Below are 11912 nucleotides of genomic sequence, written 5' to 3' on the forward strand. Positions count from 1 at the left end.
AAAAGTGCTAAGGAAATTATTTTTTTTAACTCAGGTATTTCAGAGCTGGATCTGGGAAAGGGTAGGAGAATGCAAAAACAGCACTGGCTTTAGCTTGGTTTTGAAGTTAGGCAGCRTAACTTCTTGCATTTCTTCTGATTTGCTCTATTTTAAGAAATAATTCTTTCTGGTAGCCAGAAAAAAGTTTGAGTTTTGTAGATTTGTTTTTTTTTTTTTTGCCTCTCCTGAGTTCCCATCTATCCTTAAAGCCAATCCTGTCTTAGAGTTAGAGCCTTCAGACCTGAATTCAAGAGTCTATGCAGAGAGGCACCTGTATTCAGCATGCTCAGCTTGCAGCTACGTAGAGGTAGTACTAGGAAAAAAAATGCTGAACAAAGGTAAATCAAAAATCCCCTCTCCAGGCAGCTCATTTACGAAGGCATTTGCATTCACTTATGTTCGGGCATCTTGCTCTTTCCTGAAAGCAGATGTCCTTTCAAGAACCAAGCAAAAATCGCTTTGTGTTTTTTGAATGCATTTAGAGAGAATAAAAATACATCCTTTTCCTTTTGGGCTAGACTGTTTTTCAACACGTGCTTAGATTGTGGAACACCTCAGTTAATTCCTTCCTCTTAGAGGAATTCAAATGCAGATCTTCACCTGCGTTTTGAGGAAAGACACTTATCCCTAGAAGTGATATGGGCTTTGGAACAACTCCCAGGCTCTTTATATATAATTATTGTTGGATTAAATGTGTATAACCTTGGGGAACTTTGCTTCTATCGCAGGCCAGTGCTTTACCTGCTAGTCTATGGAGTAATGCTCTTTATTTTTTTTGGCCTAACTAAAGATTCAAGCCTGTTTACCCTAAGTAGTACAAACTTGACAATTGGAGTAAAAGATATGCCTGCTTCTAATTTCCAGGTAGAGATGTTGCTTTGAGCTCCCTGAGTTAGGMGAAGAAATTATGTATAAGCACCCCATTTTTATGTGAGAGCTTTAACCACTAGAATGCTCTTTAAAAGAAGGAACAACCACTCTTTCCGTCACCATCATCTTAAAAGRAGGTGGCAGCTGTTGCTGTATTTTGTAATAAGACTAACAGTACCTGCTAGGTGGTCTGAGAATGCCCACCTGACCAAGTCTCTAASGGGGCATGGAAGAATGCACCAGATCTGTTTTCCTGATAGGTTTTGGAATGAACAAAGTATTGAGTTGATAAAGCTAGTCAAAAATCAGAGTGTATATGATTTAGGGCATATGTGGAAGTAAAGCTTTTAGATGTATAGGAAACTCTAATTTTAAAAAGCTAGTTTAGAACAATTTTTCAATTGTTCATTTAAATCATCAGCAAGCGGAGCTAGTGGTGTTTAGGCGTGAAAGGAAGGAAAAAGAGAAGTCAGTAGTTTTGAACAAGCTTAAAGCTAAGGCAAGCTACTGCTTTTTATGATATGCCGCTGATTTTTTTTGCTGAAATTCCCTGAATCAAATACTTGATATTCAATAGAACTAGTCTTAGATGTGGATGGATGATAGAATGTTTGCTCCTGTAGCCTTGTATTTTCTTATAATTCTGATTATTTTCGCTGAAATATCAAGCTCTGGTAAGTWGAGAAAGGCTTTATGAATTCAAATGTCCAAAAATTCAATTGCTTAACAATCCAGTACCTGTTGACAGTTTTGTTTTTCTTTCCTGCAGGTGAGTATTGATGTTAAGGAAGTAGTATTTGCTGTGTTGTCCTAATTACTAGATTTTTATTTTCTTTTAGGTACTGGATACAAATCTAAGGAGCTGGAAAATCTTGATGAAGGTCAGACACTGAGGATTGGAGGAAAAGAAATTGAAGTGATGGGTGTAATTTCAGCACAAGACTTCAGCAGTGGCAGATGTTTTCAGACTGGAATAGAGACTCATAACACAATTCCAACTACTTTATTGCAAACTACTACAAAACCATTCTATAATCCATTCAAAAGACACTGTCAGCCCAATACTAMAGAGAATACGCTCAAAGATTCTCAAAGCTGCAAACCTCGCCATGATCCAAATGCTTCAAGTAAGATTTAGATTTTTAAGTTTATTTAAGCATGCTCTGWCTTATAATAATAAAGTTGAGCATGTAATCAAAATTTCTGTATTCTCCAATGTATTACTGAAGTATTTCTGAGATACAGTAGTAATGTTTCTATTAACACCATATTAGGATTTTATCATGTGTGCTTTTAATAAGTGTAAAATCCAGAAATGCTCTGAGCTACATAAAGTTTTTCATAGGTAATGAAAGTTAATAATGAGTTAAGAGTGATTTCTAAGAGTTTTGCCAAGATAAATGAGCATGTTGAACAGAGAAACAGTTTGACATATGCTAAATGTTCAATATGAGTTCCCACTGGGGTCAGTGAAGTACTGACAGAATACAGCAGCATAGTAATTACAGTGGAGGATCAGTAATAAAGAGGTTAAGCCAGATTCAGATAATTGCTCCTGACATTGCATGATCCTTCACAGCCAGTGAATGTAATTAAACTGCCTAAACTCAACAGGATATGTTTTGGAATAAAAGTTTTTTGTTTTGTAATGCTAGACCTACCCTGTGCTGAAGAGCCACAAGAATTCACAAATTATATGGAAACAGGCTGGATAAGCAGTTGTATAAGAGGGATCTTGTAAACATTTGATAGTCACAGGAAGTGGCATTGCTTATCTAAACAAGGAATTCTCATCTCTCTATTAATAACAAACCAGGCATACAGCCTGCTGATTAGGAACAATGTTCTGCTGAAGGCTTTATCTTTCAGATGAAAGCTAAAACTGTTCAAAGAAATGTTATTAAGTAGAGYAGTTGTTACTTTTTAAATAAAAATGTTTGTTGCTCATTCTTACTACAGTTTTGCCCCATCCTATTTCTTACCTCCTATCCTGAAAAGCACAGCAGGTTTCAAAGCTGCTACTTGGCTTACTGTTCTGTAAATTTCCTATCATCCTCTCCCCATGTAAATAAACAATGAGATCCTAATCACGTGGTAATTAATGATATCAGTTGCACTTCTGTAAGAGCGGTCTTATTAGCACAGTCTTCTGATCTGAATTCAGCTCACATTATGCTGTGCCTAATAATGTTCCTTCCCGTGATTGCAAGGTGATACTGCGTTAATTTTTTTAACCTGAAATCTTTAAAAGAGCTGAAATATTCACTACCCAAATTAATTCCTTACACTGTTTAGTTCAAAACCTAGGTTTTATTCTAATTCTTATTCTTCTGTGGCTTATCTGCTGGTAAATTTGAGTACCCCCTATGAGATGTCCCTAAACTGATACGGAGAGCCCTAAATACATCAAGAGGTGGGATCTTCAGTCATTAGCATTGCTCGCATAGGAGAATCACATGGTTTATTTAAAGTTTTGTTACATAACCCTTTTCAGAAGTTACCTGAGACACTTTCCTAGACCAGGACTTTGGGACATAGTTCGCTGAATACGAACCATGTTAGTTCAGTAGAGCTAGCTGGTATTGGATTGTTCAGAAGTGTCTGCGTGGATGTCTGTAGCAGTAGTCGATTGAATGCAGTTTCTTCAAAATGGAATAACATTTATCCTCTTGCTTGAGGGTACCRGGCACACATGACCAAGATGTAAAGCCTATCTTCCATGTATGATTTCTAAGCTTTTTGTCCATAGCTTGTCTAAGCCTTGTTTATTCCCCATCTCCGAAGCTGAAAAATTTTGTCAGAAAAGTTGTCTTTTTGTCACCATTGGATTTTGTATATTCACAGCCACAATTGGATGTAATCCCTGAACAATACAAGCCTTCAGCCAACCTACTCTCTTGAACAAAGTATCARTACAGATGTACTCTAATGGCATAAGATATCAGAAGCTGTTGCCCATTCTGTCCTCTAACAATTCAGCTTTTCAATGAGGATGCGTAACGTCAGTTTAAGCAACGGAGTATGGACATCGTCTAGTAAAATAATGACATTAGAGTTTATAAAATCAATAATAAAAATTATGGCARGCAAAACTTTTTCAGATGTAGCCATAGTATATAGTCCTATACTTCATGCCTTCACTGCCTCTGYATGTCTTCCAACCTGTCAACTTTTATGTGTACACTCTGGCAGCCTTTGTCAGCTCACTCTCAGTTCAGCTGTCTTTTTTAACAAATCATTGTCTTTTCATCTCTCTCTCTTGGGCAGAGAAGTCTTTCTGGGTATCTACAAGAATATCCCTTTGAAATATAGTGTCAAGACTTTAGCTAGGTCTTTGTTTACATTCTTTTCCCTAAACTTTTCTTTAAGAAGTCTTAGAGCTGCTTCTGATTAGCATCCAAAGTAGTTRTGCAATATTTATTAGGTAGGCAGTTTCTCATTATCATGCAAAATACTCAGAAATTTTCCAGTTTGTTACCTTTACATTTGAGAAAAGTGCAAACCATTTTAGAGTCGTATGTAAAGGATTTTTATTTAGAAAGCTATCTAGATGCTCTGTTTTTAAATGTATTTTCTGTCTGAGAACAAACAACATATTAAACAGTATTTTTAGTGGTTGTGAAATCATGTGTTTATAGTTAGAGAAATAACACTTTGTTAATAGAGTAGAAATAAATGATTTGTACAATACTTGCATATGTTTTGAACTTCAAGATTCTTTAGTTATGCCAAGACCAAATGCAAGTCATCAGTGGATGTTCAATAAGGCTGGTTTACCTGTGGTGGATGTAGTTGTGGATCCTTACATTGTAAATAATCTCCGACCACATCAGAAAGAAGGAATTATATTTCTGTATGAATGTATAATGGGAATGAGGTAAGAAGATAATTATCCTTTTGGCTTTCAAAACATATTTTCATGTCCATGTTAGAAATTTGGCAATTTGAGGAAATTGTTCAATTAATTCATATTAATGTTTCACTCAATAAAGGTTGCACAGTTTTTTTCTCATCTGTATGTAGCTTCATGTTTTCTTGACTTTGCCAGATGTGATGAGAAGCTAGTACACTGAAAGGTCTGTCAGTTCTAATAAAATATTAAGCCTTTTAAAGACAGATACTGTCTGACCTATGCTAAAGCCCACTGCTTTCTGGTAATTCGGGTATTTGTAATACAGAAGCTGAAATACTAACCTGTTAGAAAAGATAGAGTACTATTTTCAGAAGTGTTTTCTCAAGTTACAGATTCTTTAAGGTATATGGAAGCATTAAAAAGATAATGCATTTTGTAACATTTCTAACTGTAAGAAAAGATTCAAACTACTTGGTTTTGGAAGACTAGTGGAGTAACCTAGAAAACAACAAGAGTTTCACCCTAAGGACTTCTGGTGTAACTGAATGAAAAGCTACAGTAGAGCGTAGTAAGTATAAGTAGAATCTTCGTATTTCAGGAAACAGTCACAAAAAATGATCCCCAAACCAGCTGTAACTAAAAAGGATATGCCTTTTTAAATGTTATTACAGCTTAATTATTTTTTTACAGAGTTAGTGGCAGATTTGGAGCTATTCTTGCTGATGAAATGGGTTTAGGAAAAACACTGCAATGCATTTCGCTTGTCTGGACTCTTCTGCGTCAGGGGGTCTATGGATGTAAACCTGTAGTAAAGCGAGCACTAATTGTCACCCCTGGGAGTCTGGTAAAAAACTGGAAAAAAGAATTTCAGAAATGGCTGGGAAGTGAAAGGATCAAAGTCTTTACAGTTGATCAGGTAAGATTTATTTTAGAAAGGAGATTGGGTCATGTTTGACACTCAAAATAGGACTTTGTGTGTTTTTTTTTCTTTTTCTTTGAAACAGGAGACAAAAACTAATACTTCTAACTAAAATTTATCTGGAATACTTCATCTCTTCTTCAGGTAATTGTCCGTGTGTCCATTTAGCTGTCAGTGCCCCGGTGATAACTCAAGCTCACCTGCCTGTGTTAGCATATAGCTGTCCAATCTTTCTTCAGGCTTCACCTTTGAAGATGTAGGAGGTGATGTGGTCCTCCTTGTGCCTCTTCCATTTATAATGTTGAAGAAGAACTTTCTGCTGTATGCCACAGTGCATTTATGTAACAGAGCTTCTGGCTCACTTTTACTCAGTCTCTTGGGTAGTTCCGTTTGCTCTGTACTGGAAACCTTTTCTTCTTTGCTTCAGCTGTCTACTTCAGGTTACTTTAGAAGGTTGTTCACTTTACTGTTACTACCAAGAGGTAGATTTCTGTGAGGATGATTTAAAATCTCAGGATGATAGGTACATGTCTTAGAACAAGAAGCTGGATGATGCTGATCCCTGTCCCTCCTACAGTGGAGCTGTTGCATCTGGTAAGAGCACTCCCGTGTTGCTGTATTGCCTCAATGAATCCTATGTGCTGACAAAGTCTCTTGCCTTTGTTTTTGAAACACAAAACTCTGGGTACTGTACTGCAGAGACTAAAAGCTGTAGCATGGACTATGTGCTTCAGAGGTCTTTACTGACCACAAGTAAGCACTTAGTAAAGTAAAAGACAGGTTTAAGGGATAAGATCACTGACTGAGGTCTTTCTCTGGAGGAGATCTGCATCTTGCTCTAGTAATCCAGTAACACTTTTCTTGCCATGTGTATTTTCCCTTAAAGTTTAGCTTAATACCTCAGTCAGGGGGTTGGATCTCCTCAGGGCTTGTATTTGTGAAATTGTAAACAAGAGACTTGCTCATGCCTTTGTTAACACTTGTGAAACTTCCAAATTTAAGCTCCTTTTTCCYTTTCCCTTTCCCTTTCCCTTTCCCTTTCCCTTTYCCTTTYCCTTTTCCTTTTTTGTAATTTACACTCCAGTATTAATTTTCCTAGAATTTCTGGTCCCCATGCCCCTATGGAGTGGGCATTCACAGCACAGAGAGAGACAAGTTATTTAGCAAACACACAGCTCTGTTGTCTATGTGTACATGCAACAATCTGCCCTACCTCTACTTTTTCCTCTGTCCTGTATATTTGAATTGCACCAGTGGAAGGYAGTGGAAACACTGGAGGCCTGTGCCTCTAAAATGTAAGGGAGAAGTATGAGGGGTACCTGTATATAGACGAAGCTACTTAAAATGTCTGAATAAAGCATTCCGGCTCTAAGGTACCACAACAGTAAAGTGTGTTAGACTGTATCTGTGTTACAGACATGTTTTGACTACTTTTTGAAGTAACCAGACACTTAGTCACCAGTGTTTGCTAGGCAGGACTAGATGGAAACACTGAATGAAGTAGAATGGAAACTCAGTGGACAGCTTTGCTTGTGGTAAATGAGGGAAATAAAAAAATCTAAATGATAAACCTGCAGTATCTACATCGGTGCCTGCAGCAGAGATACAGATATTTATTTTCTGAAGTTATTTTTAAATCTAATAGTTCCATACAAGTAAATCGAAGAAACTAGTAGTACTTCATTCTAAAGATGACCTAATTCTTAAAGCAACCAGATTTGCTTTTAGTTTCTTACAGTATCATCTTTACAGTCTATATGGGAGAGTGAATATTTTGGACAAAATGAAAGTTTTAAAACTCTCTTTTATAGATTTTACAAAATTATGTAAACAAATTCTTTATATTTTTATGTAAAGATAATTTGTAGTTCTTTGTATTCCATTCTTATTATCATTAAATTCCCCAAAGCCCTGAAACTAGCTTATATTCCAGTGGGGCCCATACACACATCTGCCTAGGTAATAAGTACTCTTATTAAATAAAAAAAAAAAATATGTAAAATGCATCACCTGCATTTTTAGTAACTTGTTTCAAGACATGGCAATGAAGAAAATTGACTTGTCAGGAACAGTAATGTAATGTGATTGAGGTTGAGAAAGTTTCTAAAAGAAGTAGGTACAAGGCAAAATATAGCATGGTAATACTTTTACCTGAAAAMTGAGCTAGAAATAATTGAATGTTTTTCTCTCAATTATTATGACCCCAAATGACAATACGCTTTTTTTCCCCTTTAATTTAAATAGTTTTAATATTCTTATCCACCTGACTGGAGCTGTTTGGAATTGAGGGCATGCAGCAGCTTTTAAGATTGTATTCCCAAATAGCAAGGAATACATTGTCATGCAAAGCAAGACACAATGTGACTTTCCTGGGGTATAATGAGGGATTTCAAAATTACTTCCTGTCTATCTTCTAGGGAAAAACAGCAATTATCATGCTGCTATTTTTTCAGTATAACTTAAAAGGAAGARCTTGTCTCAGAGTTTTTTTCTGTTCTTGCATATAAGGAGTACATTCAAAGAACTGGCAGAATTGTTAAGATGTGAGGTGTGTTTTCTTCACTTTCACAGTGAAGCAYTAAGAACTGATTCTAACCCCTCAGTAATAAACTCTCTAAAGAACCAGTACATTTAATTTCATCTGCTTTTAAAATGTGATTACAGTTTATTTCTGTTAAAATGGAAGTGTCATGTAGAGGACATTTGGTCTTAAACGAGGGCATCCCCACAAAGGTTGCATTCAGGTCTCATTAATCCATGTTACCAGCATTTGAGATGTATCTGAGAGAATAATTCCATTATCTGTTGATTGAGAATATCATTTCTGCTGGGGTTGTTTTGATTTGTTTTTTTAAGTCAAAATGTYTGGAGAATGAATTAATTCAAGGTTTACACTGCTTTGTGATTCAGWACTTTTTAATTTCCACTTCAGTGGCTACCTTGGATTTGAATTGTTGCAAAGAAGGGTCTGTTCACAGAGTAGGTCTGGGATATTATGGAGCTCTAATACTGATTGACAATTGCTCCATATGTAGCTCTGAGCAACTCGCTTAAACCTTTCAAGTCACTTTGGRTAATTGCAAATGTATCTTGTAGCTAATTAAGAGGATAAATTAATTATTCAAAATTAACTTATAAATTTATTTTATTTTTTACTCCATCATTTTTCTGCTGTTATTATATACAGTGGTGGATATATTACGTTTGGATGTAGGGGGCTTATAATATGTAAGGACTCTCCTGATCTTTCTAAGAGGTGCAAGTAGGCCAGAAGAGTTGCTGAATTCCCAGGAGAGGGAAGACGGGGGCAGTTCCTCCGTACCCCAGTACCTCAGCGCTTTTCCTGTARTCTCAGCTCATGCCCAGAAAGCATAGGAAAACAAAATGCTTTCTGCACCCTGGACATCTTCTGATGCATGACAACCCCCCCAAAAGGCAGAGCTCTTCACTCTCTTCACTGCAGTCTGGGAAGCAACAGAAATGCGCTGATCCAGTCCAGACCCGTGGGGGAGGCAGGGGAAGGGTGGCATGTCCTTGTTACCTGCTTGGCACCTCTTCTTGCTGCCTCTGTCACAGRCTTGTCCTCTCAGAGCAGGGTGTGGGCACTGGTCTACCAGAAGCTACTTTGTGGGACTTAGCATGCCAAATCTGGCCCATAGATTGGTTTGAATCACCTGCTAGGAGGTTATAAAGATTGTGAGAAGTAAGTGGGTTGCTTTTTCGGTGTATTACACCATCTGGCTCCAGACTTAGTTGTCTGTGKCTGATAGCTGATCTTGTTTGGTAATAAAAATACCCTCTTAGACTCTAACTAGATTTGCTCTCAAAATTAAAGAGGTCCTTCAGCTTCTGAGCTGGGACCATAGTCTGCTTAGCTCATGAATGCAGTTAGGGAATAGTGGGTTTATTATCAGGCARAAGTATTTGCCTTGTTAAGAAAGCCATCCTTCTTGTCTCCCAAAGAGAAATGATTCCTTGCTTTGAATCATCTCAGCAGTCATGAGAACGTATTGTGCCTCCTTCTTCTGGGAGAGCATGTAAAATGTTGACTTTTCAGATTATAATGAAGGTTTCCTTTGTTCTCCTGGGATTACCAAGTAGGTATTTCTTGAATACTCACTGGGAGGTGAGGCAGTCGCAGATTAATAGTATTAATAATTTGTTGCTCATGAGTCACTGGAGTGTTAAGGAAGCTATTCTATTAAATGGTATTGAACATTTTGTTGCAAGTTTCTTTATCCCTTCATTAATTTTTGAACATGGTTAAAAGCATAGAGATACTGCATGTGCTTATTATCTAGTTACTCKTTACATCAAGCTGTATATAACTGTCCAGCTGTATAACTGACTGGTTGCAAGTGTTTAGTCTTGTACTTTTCCTCACTGTCTGATTCACTGAGTGATTTGATTTTAGTAACTTTTGAGGTATTGTTTAGTGTCAGTACTAAAGAAATTACGTTCTGGCATGTGTAGCAATTAAAAATAAAAATGTACTATTTTAGTGAGAGCTGTGTAAAATCTACGTTGCATAGGGACTGCTTGGGAATAGGAAGGAGTGTGGAGGCAATTCGTGTCTGGAGCTAAGGTAAGGGACGTGGTCACAGTAGAATTTTCCACTTTTAGACATAATCATAAGAAAGGCTATTTTTTTCCAGTTTTTCTTTCCGTTATAGGTTGCACTTCAGAAGCAAACTAAACAACCTCAATACATTCACAGAACTGTTTGGAAATGTAACTATTTCTAGGAAGCTTTTGGGGAAAAAATAGTTTCAGTGACTTTTTGTGTTTCTTTTTAAAGTTAGTTCTATCTCTAAGGTCTAGAACTGTTCATCTCCTGCTCTGTTCAGACTCCAGTGCTATGGTATGAACAGCTCTTGGTTTTCTTCATTGTCATGTTTGATAATAAATAAATAAACTAACCAGAGTTAAGAGTTCAAAAGTATTGATGTCCATTGAAGGAAAAGGGCTTCAAGGCTGATATAAAGGTGGAGGGGCTCACAACCACTTTCTGACCATTAATACAGTGTTTAGGAATCAATTCCATTTGTAGATGGACAGGCATGTTTTCTGGGGATAATTACTGGCTTCATGCTCTGGGTYCCAGCTTGCTCTTACCTGTCAGCCAACCTATCGATGTTAAGGGTTTGCTGCAAAGTGAGTCTCATATTCTGTTTATAAGAGAAATTTTAGGTTGGTGGAATACCTGTGGTAACTTGTTGTGCAGTTCAACACTGCAGCTCGAGATCCCAAAGTGAGTGTATGGGCAGTTACTTAGGCCTGTTCATTATCTCAATTTTAATTATCCATCTGAAGCTCACCTAAACGCTAAGACTTGGGAAGCTGTCACGGGGAGTCTGTGCTTTTCACCTTCATGGTAATGTGTCTTAGGGGATCTGAAGGCCTGAAAGAATAATAAACTGTCAGTGGTAAAATTCTAAATCGCTGWGTCATATCCCATATTTCTTTTGCAAATTAGGAAAGAATCAAWAATCCAAACTCTTGGAGGAGGTAGTAAATGTTTTGTGTCAGGTTGGAAAAATTTCTGTAGACACTGGGTGATTAAGTAATATGATGAGTGATCTTCAAATAGATAGTTGTGTCATATATTTTCTTTTATGCTTGCAGGATCACAAAGTAGAAGAATTCATCAGTTCTCCGCTTTATTCAGTTATGATAATCAGTTATGAGATGCTACTGCGCTCATTGRATCCAATTCAGGCTACAGAATTTAACCTTCTAATCTGTGATGAAGGACATCGTCTGAAAAATAGCTCTATTAAGACAACTACAGCCCTTGCTGGTCTATCTTGTGAGAGGCGAATTATCCTTACTGGTTGGTATCTATGGTTACTTCTAATATTTAGTTATGCTAGAAGCGGAAGGTGAGGTAAAAGATAAAAGATATTSTAAGTACTGCTGTATAAGCACAGTATAAGTTTGGGGAGTTGGTATTAAATACACAAATTCAGTAATTCACATGGAAATATTCATTCTCAGCATTAAACTCTGAATTCAATGATTGTACTTCTATCATTTGCAATAAAAAACTAACAAATGCAGAAWTATTTTTTTCTCTTTTCAGGTACTCCAATTCAAAATGACTTGCAAGAATTTTATGCATTAATAGAGTTTGTAAATCCAGGAATACTTGGTTCTTTATCCACTTATAGAAAGATATATGAGGAGCCTATAGTCAGGTCCAGAGAACCTTCAGCAACAAAGGTATATTAT

The 11912-nt window shown here is 36.9% G+C and overlaps 1 protein-coding gene across 3 annotated transcripts in view; it reads left to right on the plus strand.

Annotated features, from left to right (window-relative positions):
* The window catches only part of RAD54B (RAD54 homolog B), a 67442-nt gene that overhangs the window by 44838 nt on the left and 10692 nt on the right, over positions 1 to 11912 (plus strand). For all 3 annotated transcript variants that reach the window (XM_085305702.1, XM_085305781.1, XM_085305613.1), the window contains 5 exons: positions 1749 to 2036; positions 4624 to 4786; positions 5453 to 5678; positions 11307 to 11514; positions 11764 to 11903. In XM_085305702.1, the coding sequence (XP_085161828.1) occupies positions 1749 to 2036; positions 4624 to 4786; positions 5453 to 5678; positions 11307 to 11514; positions 11764 to 11903 (1025 nt within the window). The remainder of the gene's footprint in view (positions 1 to 1748; positions 2037 to 4623; positions 4787 to 5452; positions 5679 to 11306; positions 11515 to 11763; positions 11904 to 11912) is intronic.

This window comes from Rhea americana, unplaced genomic scaffold (genome assembly GCF_003343005.1).
Source record: "Rhea americana isolate MKP2758 unplaced genomic scaffold, rheAme1 scaffold_0, whole genome shotgun sequence".
NCBI lineage: Eukaryota > Metazoa > Chordata > Aves > Rheiformes > Rheidae > Rhea > Rhea americana.